Below are 17,323 nucleotides of genomic sequence, written 5' to 3' on the forward strand. Positions count from 1 at the left end.
GAAGGGGCCAGGGCTTTTACGGCCAGTCTAATCACTTTCGGACCTATAAACATGTTTGCAGATGATGTATTATTGATAACAACTAATCCAGAGGATACAATGAAAGAACTAAAAATAATCTTGGAAGATTTTAAGAAATATTCAGGGTTAACAGTGAACATGGATAAAACAGAAATATTAGGAGTGAACATAGAAAAGAAACAGTTTAATAAAGAGATATTAAAGAAGAAAATTAAATATTTAGGAATTATAATTACTACCAGAAAAGATAGGATGTATAAATATAATTATGAAAACAGATGGAAAAAATGCAAAGGAAATCAGATAAAAAAGTTGGGAAGCAAAAGAACTCTATCTACTAACAGGGGAAAGTAAAAAGCAGTAAAGATGTGTTTGCTACCCAAACTCTCTTGTTTATTTAGAACATTACCAATGGAAATCAACAAAAAACAATTTGAGGAATGGGATAGAAAAATAAAAGCGTGGATATTTAATAAAAAAAAAAAAAAAAAAATGCTAGAGTAATGGAATAAGAAATGAGTATATATGCCAAATATGGCCTTCTAGGATGGGGAATACCGAGAAACTCAGGGAATACTTTGAGGCATTCCAGATAAAGAGTTTATTAGATAATAATGAGCAATAATACCTCAAAATGGTTAAAAGAGTTTGAAAACTTGAGAGTGAATGAAGGAGACAGGCAAATATGGAATTTATACTAATGATTATAAAACATGAAACATAGAGCTACTAGGCCCAAAGAAAAGATGAATATGGATATATGGGGAAAATGGAGAAGTAAATGGATGCCTGGCATTCTGGATAGATCCCCAGTAAGCGTGACCAGGAATAGAAGGCTGCAAAGATCATAAAGAATTTGAAAGAAAAAAGGAATACATAAAAGTATCTGATTTAGTTGAGTGGAGGAGAAATTATACCACTACAAAACTTAATAGAACTGGGAGGGGAGAGGAAAAGAAAATTGGCTGGCGATAAAAGAGGTTTATACAGGGAAAAACTAAGGAAATTCTAGAATAAAAAAGGCGATTGTATAATAACTCAATGGATTTAAAACTCCCACGAGGAGAGAGAATATCACAAGGGAAAATCCATAGGAGCAAGTATACAAAGTATATGAGTAGAGGATAAAAAAGAATTTATGGTAAGAACTTTTAAAATCAAGAAATGGGAGAAAGAGAAATTATCTTAGATGCTGAAAAAATAGAAGAGAATCATGGAGAGTATGGAAGAAGTTAAAGAGATTGAGAGGAAATGTATGCTTGGAGACTAGAAAGAAAGATTTTTTACTTTAAAATGGTACAGAACCCCCCCAAATACAACCTTCAGCCCTATATATGATAAAAGGATCTAAGCCCAAAATGTTGGCATTGTGGAGAAGAAAGGGGAGCATACTACACTCACATAGTGGATTGAATGTAAAAAAAAAAAAAAAAATGAGCGGAAAAAGTTTTAGAGGAAAGAATATATTTTGGGAAATATGTAGAACAATTAGTAAAAAGGCGTAAAAATTGACATAAATAATAGATTATTAATTAATTGTGGGGATAATGAAGGCGATAAAAAGAGTGAATAGAAGCCTGGAGCCAATGTATAAAATAATGATTAGAGCAGCACACGCAGTGTTGGCGTTGGGCTGGAAAGATAATAAAAAATGGACAGTGTCAAAATAAATGGAATACATATGGGAACAAATACAGCTAGAGATTTTTTGAGAGACTGACAAAAATAAACTATAGGGAAGAGAAAAGATGGAAAGATATTATGAAATTATGGACAGTGTATGAAACATGGATGGAAGAAGCCGGATTTAACAAAGAACTATGGAATAAAAGAATAAGAAGAATGAATCTCCTGCTGCTTGCATAAAACAATCAACAGAAAAGGGGGGGAGGGGGGGAATGGAAAAATGTATAGATGAAACGAAGATATTGAATGTAACAAATGTATAAATATTCTATACAATAAAAATCTATTTTAAAAAATCACTTTCGGACCAGGGATCACCAATAGGTCCTCCTCCAAGGAGCGGAGGGGCCTAGCGGGGCAGTATGGGGAGAGGCGGTCCTTCAGATATACAGGTCCAAGGCCGTGAATGGCCTTAAAGGCCAAGACCAACACTTTAAACATGACCCGGTACTCGATCGGCAGCCAGTGCAGCTGGTACAGGACCAGCGTAATCTGGTCCCTGCACGAAGTCCCCGTAAGGAGCCTAGCCGCCGCATTCTGTACGAGTGACCATATATCCACCCACTACTTCTAATAAATGACCAACTGAGGTGACTGGATTTTCAACCACAAACACCACCACATCATCTGCATAAAGTAATACTTTCCTCATCCTTTCACCTATCATAAACCCAAAGACTGATTCTTCTTCTCTCAATTTAATAGCCAAAACACAAATCAAATAGCAATGGTGACAAAAGACAGTCCTGTCATATTCCACAGCATAACTAAAATTGTAAAGAAAGACATACTTCTGGTTTTATGCCTAATAAAGGTTTTTGGATTGGATTGGATAGGAAAAAAAATATAACCTTGAATATTTAATCACAGTCCCAAAAATGACATCAACAAGACTTGAGCCCTGAGCTCAACTTTGGTTGGGAATGGGCAAGGCATAAATTTAATCTTTTAAAATAAAAAATAAAATGTGGACCTGTGTCCTTGGACCCCAATAAAACAACTCAATCAATTTATAATTCCTGCACCAAACCCAAAAGTTTTCAATGGCTGATTATGGAGAGGGGAGCTTACCTCCTTTCTGCCCTGCCACAGCATCAAGAGAACTTCTCAAGTTCCCTTGCTTTCTGCAGAGGAAGCCGAAAGCAACAGAAAGCATGCAGCAACTTCCTTGTACGCCGGTACAGTGAAATTTGCCATGCTAAGGTTCCGTTGCCAACACCCTATAGCAGGGGTAGGGAACCTGCGGCTCTCCAGATGTTCAGGAACTACAATTCCCATCAGCCCCTACCAGCATGGCCAATTGGCCATGCTGTGAAAGAGCTTGATAGGGTGTAATTCCCTGAACATCTGGAGAGAACCTGAGGTTCTCCCCTATAAGACCTCCTGCATAATCGGCCAATGTATCCATCAAAAAATCCCAGTCAACTCTATCAAATGCTTTTTCAGCATCAACAAACATATTAGCTGCCAGTGGATCTCTTTTTTTGTCTGCATAATTATCCAAATTCTATAAACTCTTAATGTTACTAGTCATTTGATGACCTACTAAAAAACCTGTCAGATCTGATCCAATGTAACTATTCATAATCCTTTTTAATTTGTTAACTAACTCTGAACCTAAAAACTTACAGGCAATATTATGTAAAGAGACAATTTGTTTGAAAATGATGTGGAACTGGGTATCAGCAGTATAGTAGCCAATTTTGTAAGAGGACACAAAATTATTCAGGATAGTAAAAAATCAAGGCCCACCATGAAAAGCTCTAGATCTCCACACAATGGGTGAGTGCAAAATAATGTAGCAAATGAACTTCGAGGCAGGCAAATGTCAAATGCACACAGAAACAGAATCCTAACTTTAAACATGTGTTAATGGAGACTGTATTTGTTGAGAATGAGAGGGAAAGTGACCCTGCGGTGAAAGTAGATAGTTCAATGAACATGTCGACCTGGAGTCCAACAGCAGTGAAACAGACCGTAACTGATTAGCCACTGCATGAGACTGGATGCCAAACTAGATAGGTCACCTGGCTGGTCCAGCAGGGCTCTTTTTATTCCCAGGTAGACATGTGTCCTTGAGACAAATCACACATCCAACATGCCGAGTTGCAAGTTCTATGCAATGAGTACTACACAAAGTGTACATATGCAGAGCTTGTTCGTAAAGGGCTCTGAGCCCTTATGGGGAGGGCGGCGTACAAATCAAATAAATAAATGATTACATGTTCCTGATATTTAATATCTCGTTCTCTACAATACTATAGGCACTAAGGCTCAATTTTGTCTGTCCGAACAAATTGGCAGCAGGCTTCTGGTATGTTGAATCAGTCTGTTCAAATTTAAGCCTAATGGTCTGAACTCAGGCCAATGATGCATGAAGTACTTCTCCCGCAGCTCTTTCCTTTGAAGTGGGGTTTCCTACATCTTTTGGGGAGCACTTAAAAAGTGTCCATGCCGATCCGCCATCCCCCCCCTTTTCATTGCCCTGCAGGCTCCCACAAACCCTCTTAAAAATGAGGCTCATGGGGGGAAGACAAGCAGAGAGGTCTTTTGGTTTTATTTTGGTCTTGCAGGCAATTATTCCTGCAATAGAACTTCACTAGAGAGGGGAAGAGAGGAAGCACCTCCCAATCCTCTGGAACAGGTAGTTGGTTAAACAGGTGTTTGGTAAAATGGGAGGACAAGGAGGAGCTAGAACCCCCCCCCCCAAAAAAAAGCTTAACCTATTGTGAGCTCCTATGCTTGAAAAATGAGAGGAAAAGTTGCACTTAAATAGCTCTCAGAAACCCCATGCTTCTCAGATCTGCCATGGAGTGAGTGTTGGAGAGGCAGAACAGTGTACCTTAAGGAAAAATCAAACCTGCAGGGGATGTACACTCAAAGTAAAGGAGACCAGACACACAAGGGAACCTTATGCACAGCTATGGTATCAATGATGAACAGATGGCTGCACAGCATTTATCGGCTCTTAAGAGGAAGAGTACTCAAATTAGTTCTCAAATAAAAGACTGGCAATGTCAGATACAACAAGACAGAAGTTTCGTTCAGCATCTTTTGGGTGGTGCAGGAGTTAAAGGGGCCAAAACAGATTTTTTTCCAACAACACTACATTAAAAAGACACTAGCGAGATTAATTTTGGTTAAAAAAGTCAGGAGCTCAAAAATATCCAGCTGCTGGTATGTTAATGTATCCCTAAGGTTCACTATCAGAAACCAAACAAGGATTAGACAACACAAAACAGAAACCTGAACTTCAAGATCTTATTGTATTGCTCTTTTCTTTGGGAGATAACAGACCTCTTGACAGAGAAAAGCAGTAGAGGTAGGCATTGTGAAAAAGCCAAATGGGGTTCTATGGCATATCTGAGGTAAACAACAGCAGAGTCATAAATGCCCAGTTACTTAGGGGAGAAGAACACTACATACTTCAGCTTCATAAGAGAACAGGAGTAATTAAATAGGAAGTTTTTTTTAAAAAAAGATCGCTTTTTCTTTTCCAAACAGGAACAGGATACACTGGAGGAAACATAGAATTACCTTCTTTTTTGTCACCCTGACTGAACTCAGAATGAGGAAACACTTTATGTAAAACCGCCAGAATGTTACTGAAGGTCCTTTCCAACAGCGGCCTTACGACGGGAGATAGCGAGTGTCCCGATGACATGACGGCACGTTGAGAGGCAGGCACAATGTTCTGCATGGCGTGGTAAAAATCTTGTGCGCTGAGGACTATTGAAGAAACGTCCAGCTGCAGCTTCTGGCTGCTCGCGTAGATCTGAGGGTAGCGCCGTCGCAGGGCAATCAAGGCCGTCTCAGTGCAAAGTGCTTTTATGTCAGCTCCACAATACCCTAGGGAGCAAAAAGAAGAAGAGAGAAACATGTATGTTCCATGAAGCAGCACAAACATTTTGCAGGCGAAAGAACTCGTCCAAAGCTGAAAGTTGACAGCGCTGACAGACTAAAAATTGCTTCCAGCAAGTGCGTAACATGGGTACAACTCTAGTCTAAATGGACCCTCAAGCTAGAGTTGTCTGAAACGGCAAATGTTAAGAACACCCTCTTAAATCAATGACGAATCATCAAGAAGAATCTCCAAGGCTATCTGCAAACAGGCAAAAATGTCACCACAAAGGAACCAACGAGGGAAAGGCAAGCATAAGTAACATCGCGGTTCAAATATTACCTCTGTTCCACATAAAGACTTGGCTCACTATTGTAAGCAAAGAACCAAATCTCTGATAGTCTAGAATACAACAGCAAAGGATAGGCTTGGTAAAAGCAAAACTCGACACTGAGTCCTGATTAACACCAAGTTTTTAAACTATGCCTGTTGTATCAATTGGAGGCTCAAAAAACAAAAAGAGAATAAGGCTTTTGTGTCCCACACAGTTCCCAACTTTGTCCTTTCACACTAAGAACAACCTGCACTGGGACACAGGCCTTCCTGCCTTATTCTCTAAATAAAAAACAAACACAGCTAATGTGACTCTACTTCATGTATTTCTCAAACATCTGAGGGCTGGATACTCTGCAGAACTGTTTTTACTCTCCCAGAAAGGCTTGAGCAAAACACTAAATCTTCAACCTGCAATTTCTGGCTGCTGCTGCAAAAAAAAAAAAATAGCTGCCATTCCGGATTAAACACACTGCCGATTAAATCAAGCACAAGCCGGTAAGAAATGCTGAGCATTCACTGTAATCCTCCCCTACCTTCTCCCCTTTTTCAAGTTGCCTCCCCTTCCCCTGTGTGAGGTCTCAAACCTTGAAAAAATAAATAGAAACTATACTGTTGATCAGCAGTGCTTACTGATAGGTATCGAAGCACCCAGCTTGACAAAGCTGGTTCTGGTGAACCTGGCGTTTTCTATCCCCTTTATTCCGATGTTCGCCCCCCCTCCCATTTTCTCAAGAAATGTGAGAAATAGTTAGTTGGGAGCTGAGGTGCCCCGAGGTCGGTGACAGACAGAAACAGAGAACCACCTGGCATCCTGCCCCCATGAGATAACAGAAAGAATCCCGGTTCTCATGAGACCAAAGTGTCAGGGGAAAGCCTAGTTATCTACTCAGTGTGTGAAGCCATAAAGATCAAGGAAAGAATGCCCTGGAATGGCAGTGGTAACATATATCAGGCTGGTTACATATATCTTGTAGCAATTACATGAAGTTAGGAGCGCATCTCAATCACCCAGATACAATGACCCTGACATTCTGCAATAGGGGGAAAGCATATATGTTTATGTAGCAACACAACTGAAGGCCTCAACAGACTTTCTAAAGCTATGAAGATCCAAAGTAGTCTGAGATCTTCTGCAAATGACAAGAATTTATCTTAAAAGCAATTCATTACCCTCATCTAGAGACTGGGCACAAATTTTGTGTGCCACATGAATACTGCAAAAAAACAAACAAATCCCTCCCATAGGAGCAAAATATCCTTGCACCCTGGCCATAATCAATTACTGGAGGGACCATTCCCTCAGTAAGTTCTTTTCTGTAATCAAAGAAGTTAATTTAGCCATCTCCGTCAACTCCGACAACTTCACAAGCCGTTCTTCTATTGTAGGTTATAGATGAAGTTTTCCATTTCTGTGCATATAACATCATTGCTGCTGACATCATATATAAAAACAAAGTTCCATGTTTTTTGAGATGTCTGACCATAAGTCCAAAAAGAAAAGCCATGACTAAGAGCCTGTTTTCAGCAGCACCTTAAAATATATAGTGGGGTTTTTAGAGAGATTTTATATGTGTATATGTATGTTAAATGCCGCCAAGTTATTTTCAGCTTTCGGAAACCCTATGAATTATTGACCTCCAAAAATGTTCTAGCATTGCAATCTGAGGGCCACAGCTTTCCTGATTTAAGCAATTACAGAAGACACCAACCTGTATAATTTGTGACTTGCCAAGGTGAGTTGCAACCCAAAACTCTCATGCTGTCTGGTGGCTGACAATCCCCACATTTTTTGCAGTCCTACTCTGGCAGCAAAACCAAATGTTTTTGATCCCCTACTGGGCCACCTCACATACCTGGTCAATTGCTGCCTTCAGCTTGAGGGATCCCAAGTCAGCCTGCCTTATAAGACATACCTTTAAAATTCATGGGCACCTTCCCGTTTTTCAACCTTTTTTTAACACCATGGCAGTAGTGAAAACAATGATGAACAAGGAAGGTGAAATGTTCTAACAGTTTTCCTGCCACAATATATTGTTTTTCTTGCTTCCCACAATCCAGACTCTACTACCTTCATGTATTAGTCAGACTTCAAGACTGATTTAAAAGTCACACTTTCAGAATTCCCTGAACGCGCCTATTTTTGTTTACTTCTCTGCTTAGCGAGTGTATGTTGTTCCTCTGCACTCTCAAAATGCCACTCTTAATTTTTTTCTCCTTGTAAAACGGAAGGTGTCAGCTCCCACGCTGACTTGGATCCAATGAATTGTACCCAATTCCAATCTGCACAAGGTTTCCCTGCCAGTCTTGATACTGAAAGTCCCTGGCGCTTTTTAAAACAATGGAGCAAGAGAGAAAAGATGGAGACAACTGGCAATTCCCTTTCAGAATCAAACTAATATTTTCTCCTATTAGAACTGCCTGTGTGCATTTTGAAATGCTGAGAGTCTGTGTAGCCCTGGACTACACACGAACAACAGACCTCACTCGGTCAACTGTCAACTCAACCTACCCTACAGAATTGCTGAGAGGATTTTGAAAAATAGAGGGGGGAGAATGTTTTGAATGCCACTCGAACTCCTTTATAGGAAGGATGGGGTGTCAATGAGACAGCATTCACGCTTCTGATACAGTTAAAACTTCTAATTTGAGGAAAATGTCCACACAAAGTGAAAGTTGTCAAAGGCACAACAGTAAGCTTGAATGAGGAGGAAGGCGCTGAAAACACAGAGTCCATTAGGACGTGAATAAAGTAAATATGGACTGAGGCATTGCCTCAGCAGATTTGATGCGATCTGTAAACAGTACATCTGAAAGAAGAAGTGTTTGGATTTATATCCCCCCTTTCTCTCCTGTAAGGAGACTCAAAGGGGCTGACAATCTCCTTTCCCTTCCTCTCCCCACAACAGACACCCTGTGAGGTGGATGGGGCTGAAAGTGCACTGTAAGGCAACACAGCTCTTAATTTCTCTGAAGGGGCATGAACAGCATTTAACAACCTACACATATTATCACGGATACACTGAAGTCTTTCCAATTATACTATTATCTGCAGCCCATCTTTCTTTCTAAAAATGAACTCGATGTGTACACTGATCATTTTCCAACCAGGCACTGATAAGGCCCACCCCTTCTTAGCCTCAGCCAGGTGTCTGAAACATGTGCCTTCAACCATACCCTAGGACCTGTGACAGGAATGATAAATAGTTATAAGACAGAAGACATGCTGCTGCTGCCACAGCACACTTTGAATCTGACACTTCATGAAATGCATGACCAGTTCCAAAGAATTCTGAGCAGATAAATTCAAGAGTGGAGGTGCTGGCAGAGCACATAGTTTGCATGACGAAGGTCCCCGTCTCAGTCTCTGTTATGTCCCACTAAAGGTTTTCAGGCAGTAGGCACTGAGAAACACATTACTCTACTTGGGACTTTGGAAAGCTGGTGTCAGCCCTGAACTAAACACCCGTCGCCTAATTCTGCATAAAGCAAGCGCAGTGTAATGCAGGAATCCACAATGCATCGAATCCAGTCAAGACTTTGTATTTTAATTTTGAACATTATTTGACCGATGTGTAAATACTTGTGAAGCAGATTTAACATAGTACATTTCCAAACAAAAGCTACTGTTCAGAGAAAATATGCCAGTGTTCAACATCTTCAGTAAGAATCAACAGGCCGAGATTTACACCCCTGTCCAGCTTGCCTTTTCCCAGAAAACAAATACTTTAAATTAGAACTCGAACCCCAAATTTCTGTGCTTTCTTAATTATAGATTCTATATCTCCACTGAACTGGAAGCATATCACAAAAACAGCCTTTGCATCATTATCACAGTACAATTCTCAGGAGTTCTGATCCCAAATGAATTCTTTTCCCTTATTACTAACAGATAACGTGCAAAAACCACAAAGTGAGAGGAATCTTAAATTTTAGATACTGGTAAAGCTCATATGGTGAAAATAGGTAAGCTTACAGGAAGAAAAAAACTAAGACTTCACAAAAAAACACTGAATCTGACATCTGGGAACTTTAAAATTATTTTGACCCTGTCACTATTAGAAGTAACATTTGAAGGAGTGTGTATTGCACTCCTTCCCTTACAGGGCCCGGGGGAGATCATTTTAAACACAGACAAACTGTCGTAGATTGGAAAGGGAGAAAGACGAGACCTGAGACAATTTTATTGGATATACTCAACACTAAATTATTTTTTAAAAAGCAGTGAATGTTCAGAACATTTATTTGGCTTATTTTTATACCTCACAACAGCCAAAATTATGAGTGCACCACCGGAGAACAATATACATATTCTGAAACGAGGCAGGGGTGTGATAAGTTTCTACATTAAAAGAAAAGGGATCCGATTACCAAAGCGACGAACAGAAGGATCAGACCTCAGTTTTGCATGCAGCAAAAAACCAAGGTGGTCTCTTAAGACAGTACAGATCATGTGAAAATATACACTGACATTAAATGTAAAGCGGTTCCAGGCCACTTCGTTTTGATCAAATTTTCAGTGATCAGGTTCCAATGGAGTTGTTTAGCAGTACTAAGGCATTTGGGGATTTTTGTGCTACCTCTTTCCTTCCTACACGATTCCTCTATTTGCTTATTTCTGTTAACTGTATTTTGCTGTGCCTTTCAAGTAAGGCCAACTAAGATTTCCATTAGTCTACAGTCAGTGGTTTGAAGCGTCTGCATAAATTGTTTGCCATCAATTCTGTTTGACACCTGAGCAACTGAAAGGAAATAACCTTTTTTAGCCCAGGAATTAATTTCCCCATCTTTTTGGAAAGAAAAAAGGAGAGGGAATTTTACTCTTTTCTAAAGGTGAAAAAGTGTTTTGGTTAAAGATGTTTTGAAGACAAACAAAAGCTAGTGCCTATTATCCATTTCTCTATGAACATATATTATCCATTAACATTTTTAATAGGGCATTCGGAGATTTCTATTCGAGGTATAAAATTCTGGAGCAACCTATCAGGAACAGTCGAGCTCCTACGGAAATTCTCTGGTTTCAAGTGAGGCAAATACTTTTATGACAAACATTTTACAACTTTGTTCTGATACCCTGGTTATGACGCAGACAAGTCAAGATACAGGAAATCTTCCTCTGCATTAAATTGGCTATAAAGCCAGGACATCTTTGTTACCCATTCCACTGAAATACATAGCAGGACTCACTTGTTTAAGTCACTTGGATACATCTGCAGTGTGGGAGTTTTGTCCTGTTGTCATGCAAGCAGGTATATTCAGGAAATGGCTTTCAGGGCATACCACAGGTCCCAGAGTCTTATGCATATTCCAATCTTTTCCATACATATGACTACTTCCCAATTGCTTTCGTAAGTTCCAACAAAATGAGTCTCAATATTTCCTCTCCCCCCGGCCACATACACACAGTTGTTTGTTTTAGTAGCAGATTTACTTCTCTGCATATTAACTTATTTAAACCCCCTTGGCATGTAATTTTTTATACAAAATCAACTCATTGTTGTCAAAGTCAATGAGCATTGCAAAACCACACGTGAATTACAACAGAACCTCTATTCAAATTCTTAACATTGAACTTCACACAAGTGACCACTCTCCGTCCACTGATGACCGCTGCCTCTAGAGAGCAAAATTATTTCTGTACAATCAAGCCATCATTTTCTTCTTTAAGATCCAAATGTCTGTGGCCGGTCATATCAAAGCAAGGAGTTCCCCCACAAGGGGAGTGATGGAAAGAGTTAGCAACTGCAACAGAGGACTAAAAGAAATAGCCATGATCAAAATGTCTCAATGAACTTCAAGATGTTGAATAGGCTACACATTCCAAGTTCTTCAAACAAAAATGAGACGATTTCTTTGTAAGTGTTGGAAGCTAGACTTGCCTTGGACTAGATGTGCGCTGCACATCTGAAAAACTGCACTGAGATACAATTTAGAAATATAAATGATGCTCAGCGGGCATATCAGAGCAGACAATCTGAGTATTTTCTCCCCTCCAACACATTTTCTCTGCAAATTCAACTGGGCACATCACAGTATAGGGCACATTTCCTAATAATATTGATAATATATGTTTTTGCAATCTGAAAGTATTATAATTATTCCAAACTGAAATAGGGTGAACTACTAGGAATGACGGGGTATTATAATGTTATCTTTCTCCCACTGACTTCCGCAAAATCTCTAGAAAAATCTATATGAAATGGGGTTTGGCACATGCTTTCTTACACCAGGCAAAGTTTAATTTGTCATTTGCTGGATATTTTGGTTTTCTTCTCACCAGACGTTGGGGTCTTTGAAGATCATAAGTGGAGGAATGCTGCTTCCAAGATAGATGTCCCTGTGGATGAAGAGGATAATTCGGATGTACAGTAGCTGACTGAATGGACTGTGTTCAGTTTAAAAATTTACTGTTCTGAAGCAGACCCAAATTAATTTGAAGCCGTTGTTCCTCTTTAAAAAATGTTGACTAGTATGAGACTGGCAGAAGATGAAAAATGGTTTTGAGGAGGCCACGGTCATTTTTTTTTAGGTTTTCATTTACTGTGTTTAAAACATGTCAAGCTTCTCCGATCTACAGGTAAATCAACTATTTTTAATTCTCAACAGCCAATCTGCTATTCAGTATTTCACGTCTGGTGCTCCGGAGGAGGTTTCAGATATTCACAGTGCCAAACTTTAGAGTGAGAGAGAGATCGAGATAATTTTTCTATCCCGTGCAAGTCACTAGCATACCCTAAATCACATCTTAACGTCTTCTGGAGTCTCACGAGTCTTCTCAATTGTAAAACCACTTTCAGTTAAACAAAAAAAAAAAAAGCAGAACTTTATTCACACATGTGTAGGAAAATGCTATCCCAATTTTATTTGTAGCATTAAAAGGTTGCGATCCATTTTCCTCTAGATGAACTGCATTCCCATGGGTTTTTAGGTAGCCTTCCATGTTCTGTCTTAGAAAGGAATAACAGGGGCCATGCCAAGGTTACCAACATATTTTATTGAGGATTCATGATGCCGACAGGAAAGATCAAAGATGGCATGAGAATAATAAATTGGTTATATTTAAACTGTCTATTAGGCATTAATTTATTTTTAAAATTAACTGTTTAATCAAAGGATTGTATGCACGTACAGAACTTAATATGCAGGAATTTGGAATGTCTAAAGAATGTCAATATCATATCACTCACCAACACATTTTTCAGCTAACTCTCCTAAAAATGGATCTGACAATTTGGGGTTCCAGTCCCTGGTATGAATTTGTAAAATGTGCTTTCTTGCCTGGTAAAGAAACAAGAAATTTAGAATTAAGAGCTGTACCTCAATAAGATTTCACATACACACAGAGAAACTACCTTTGCTGTACTTTTCAAATTATTTAAAAAAAAACTTTTTTTGCTTCACTCCTCCAATTATCATTAAATTTAAAAGAACACCCCAGTTAAATCTCTATGTATTTTTTTGCTTTAAAAGCATGAGGAATTTTGTAGCAATCGATTTATGCCTTCCCATTTAATATGAAGCAAATATGCACCTTTCGATTTACCACCACAAATAGCACAAAATGCTTCATTAATTCATTCTAACAGAACATTATTTAAATAGTTTAAAGCAGTGATTTCAACAGATAAGTAAATGCATCACAATACAGTAAAACATATCTGGCACAGTATTAAGAATCCGACATTTCAATACGCAGAGAAATGGTTCAAATATAATAGTTAACTCATGGTTTAGTTCTATGTGAAAGAGCCCTCAGGAATATTCATGCTTGCTCGACCCCTTTCCCCAGCAAGACACCATATGCCAGTGGTGGCGAACCTTTGGCACTCCAGATGTTATGGACTACAATTCCCATCAGCCCCTGCCAGCATGGCCAATTGGCAGGGCTGATGGGAATTGTAGTCCATAACATCTGGAGTGCCAAAGGTTCGCCATCATGGCCATACGCGCTTCCCTAGGAAACCAGGGTTTAAAATAGCAGCCTGGAATCTGCAGCACAGGTTAAGCATAAAACCACAACTTGCTGATAACAGCAAAGTATGGATTGCCACAGAAACCCAGAACTATTCAATCATTTGACTATGCACAAGGGTAAAAGAAAGCATGCAAGTCCAAGAAAATCCCCAAGTCTAGTACACATAGCATCAAACTATGGTTTGCTGCTGTACCTGTGACCAAGCAACAGTATTTCAATTCTGACCTAAATTGTAGTTGAGTTTAACACAGGACTTTCCAGCAAGTTCCAAGTCTCCTCAAATCACAATGAAGAGATACATCGATGAACATATCAATTACTCTCATACAAAAGCTGGCATTTGCAGTGAGAATGCCAGCATGGAAAAGGGTTAATTTAATATTGTACTACTGCTTACTCACAGAGTCATTTCTCTGCAAAACATAAAAACTACAAGACAAACAGGCTACTTTGGAACAAATAAGTTCACTTCATTTCAAAAATCAGCACAGGTAAATGACCAAAGAACAAGAAAGGTTGGGGGGTGGGTGGGAGAGAACTGCTGCTACATATTGGCGTATTTCATTATACAGAGCATCACAGAATGTAATGAGTTTAAGTACCCTCAAGTACATGTTGAATTGTAACCAAAGCGTTTACACTTTAAGTGTGCTAAGCACTGTGCTAATACCAATATCCAATATGTTTCTTTTAATGTCAGGATTTGAGAAATGTATTGTTTCATACAGATTTTAAAATGCTTGGACACGTCCTTTAACCTTTTTCTTTTTTTACCTTTTGATCTGGCAAGCTGAAAAGAAATTCCCTGTCAAAACGACCAGGTCTCCTGAGTGCTGGGTCTATAGAATCAAGTCTGTTTGTAGCACCAATGACAACAATTTCGCCTCTGTTGTCCAGACCATCCATGAGAGCAAGAAGAGTAGATACTATTGAGCTGAAACAACATTTTCTCATTAATTCAGTTTAGACAGAAAGATACGAAACACGTAAATAGAGCAGTTCCAAAAGCACATTAGTACATAAAATACACAGTCCCACTGCAACCTAATTAGTCCATGCTTATCAACCGCATTAACACATACGCAGACACAATTGGTGCTGACCTGGAAAGCGCCGTTAGTCATTGGAAGAACTTTAAACAGTGATTTCAGCACAAAACTGCTGAACTAGAATTTTATACTTCAGACCTTCTTATGTGCTCCACTACTTTATTTACCTCAAAAATCTCACTGGTCTATATGGTGCTACTGGACTTGAATCCAGCTTTTCATCTAGAGCACAGGTGTCAAACTCGCGGCCCTCCAGATGTTATGGACTACAGTTCGCATCATCCCCCTGCCAGCATGATGCTGGCAGGGGATGATGGGAACTGTAGTCCATAACATTTGGAAGGCCGCAAGTTTGACACCTGTGCTCTAGAGCATCACTCAAACAAGTATACAAACATGCAACAGTGGAGTCTGCTGCTGACTCAGAGCATTGGTCCATCCAGCTCTGTACTGTCTGCTTTGACTGGCAGAGGGTCTCCAATCGGGTTCGCTGGACGCCTCCTATTATTATTGCTGCTTTAATTGTTTTACCTAGTTTATTTTAACTGTTTTTTTAATGTTGTACACCGCCCAGAGCCCCTCGGGGATGGGGCGGTATAAAAGTCCAAATAAAAATTAACTAACTAACTAACTAACTAACTAACTAACTAACTAACTAACTAACTAACTAACTAACTAACAAACAAACAAACAAACAAACAAACAAACAAACAAACAAACAAACCAAGCAAGCAAGCAAGCAAGCAAGCAAGCAAGCAAGCAAGCAAGCAAGCAGAGAAAGGTCTTCCTCTAACACCTACCACCTGAGGTCCTTTGCCTGGAGAAACCAGGGATTAAATCACTCAGCAACAACCCATCAAATCCCAAAATTTGTCCAAAAGTAGTACTAAATTTATTTATGCATTCCATGAGCAGAGCTGCTCCAGGCACAGTTCACTGGCTCCACAACATAGAATTGTGCAGTAAGGTTTTAATGCCAGTATTTTTTTTCATCCCCCATTCATATGTAAAAAATTTATCCTAACCCAGACTAAATTAAGAATGTGCACTTTTATATGCTTAAGTGGACAATACATTCAGAAGTAACACACCACTATTACCTGTGAATCTGGTCTTGTCTGCTTGAACGGACTGGAGCCAAGCCATCTATTTCATCAAAAAAGATTATGGATGGCCTCATTAGGTATGCCTGGCGAATGGGAAACAATATTTGTCATAAACATGAAACATATTTATTTATACTCCAAAGGCAAGGTGCTTTGGCATCTTCAGCAATTACAACAAACTTGACCATGGCCCCTTCCGCCCATGCAGAATAATGCACTTTCAATCCACTTTCACAATTGTTTGCAAGTGGATTTTACTCTTCCGCACAGTAAAATCCACTTGCAAAGTACACTGAAAGTGGATTGAAAGTGCATTATTCTGCATGTGCGGAAGGGGCCTTAGAGCATCTCTAGACAATTCTGGTCAGGAACCTGAAGTTTTACTGGTGTTCTGGGGGCAAAATTCGATAGATCAATATGTAATACTACTTTAACATCCCTACCTAAAACCTATTCAAGGAAAACCATGCTTGAAACTTGGGGACTTTATATTTTATTGTGTACCGCATAAAACGCATTCAATATTAGGCTTTTTAAGTTGCTTCTGAAAGGAACCATGTCTCACATTAGATGTGATTGTAGGTCATATGACCTTTGCGAACTACGCACCTGTGACAATCTGTTGAGACATATGAGAGTAATGTAAACATTACTGTTTAGGGCAGTGGTGGCGAACCTATGGCACTGGTGCCAGAGGTGGCACTCAGAGCCCTCTCTGTGGACATGTGCAGAGTCCCGTCCCCACCCCCCACATCTAGGCTGGCCTGGGCCGCTGGGCTCAATTATTAGCATTAAACCCAAGACCTAGTTTTGGGGAAGCAGTGTAGGTAACCCTGTTAAGCGCTGTTAAACCCCACTGATTTTCATGCAAAGAATTAAAGCACAATCCTTTACCTAGGAGCAAGCTCGGTTGCTGGCAATGGGGCTTGCTTCTGAGTAAACCCTCCTAGGGTCGTGATTCACCCATTGGAAGAGTTGCATGGTTGCTTCAAAGGAAAGCCACTGACTACCACCAAGCTTACTCCTGAGCCAACTGTTTTTTTCTAAACTAAAACCTCAGTAGTCAGGTTAAATTGTCAGTTGGCACTTTGCAATAAGTAAGTGGGTTTTGGGTTGCAGTTTGGGCACTCGGTCTCGAAAAGGTTCGCCATCACTGGTTTAGGGGAACAGTTACTGAACAGAGAAGGAGTTTGGTTTCCCATCCGTGAGAAATGGGACATTTTCATATTTAATACCCCATCAACTCTTGCATGGCCCAGAATCTGGGTACATTTAAAATATATATTCAATGACATTTTCTTTTTAAAAGGAC

The 17,323-nt window shown here is 39.6% G+C and overlaps 1 protein-coding gene across 1 annotated transcript in view; it reads right to left on the minus strand.

The window, feature by feature from the left end:
* ATAD2B (ATPase family AAA domain containing 2B) overlaps positions 1-17,323 on the minus strand; it is a 91,143-nt gene that overhangs the window by 37,928 nt on the left and 35,892 nt on the right. The window contains exons 14-17 of the mRNA XM_048506088.1: positions 16,006-16,094; positions 14,631-14,790; positions 13,069-13,159; positions 5,245-5,556 (exon numbers count right to left, since the gene is read on the minus strand). Of these exons, the coding sequence (XP_048362045.1) occupies positions 5,245-5,556; positions 13,069-13,159; positions 14,631-14,790; positions 16,006-16,094 (652 nt within the window). The remainder of the gene's footprint in view (positions 1-5,244; positions 5,557-13,068; positions 13,160-14,630; positions 14,791-16,005; positions 16,095-17,323) is intronic.

Source organism: Sphaerodactylus townsendi, linkage group LG01 (genome assembly GCF_021028975.2).
Source record: "Sphaerodactylus townsendi isolate TG3544 linkage group LG01, MPM_Stown_v2.3, whole genome shotgun sequence".
Classification (NCBI taxonomy): domain Eukaryota; kingdom Metazoa; phylum Chordata; class Lepidosauria; order Squamata; family Sphaerodactylidae; genus Sphaerodactylus; species Sphaerodactylus townsendi.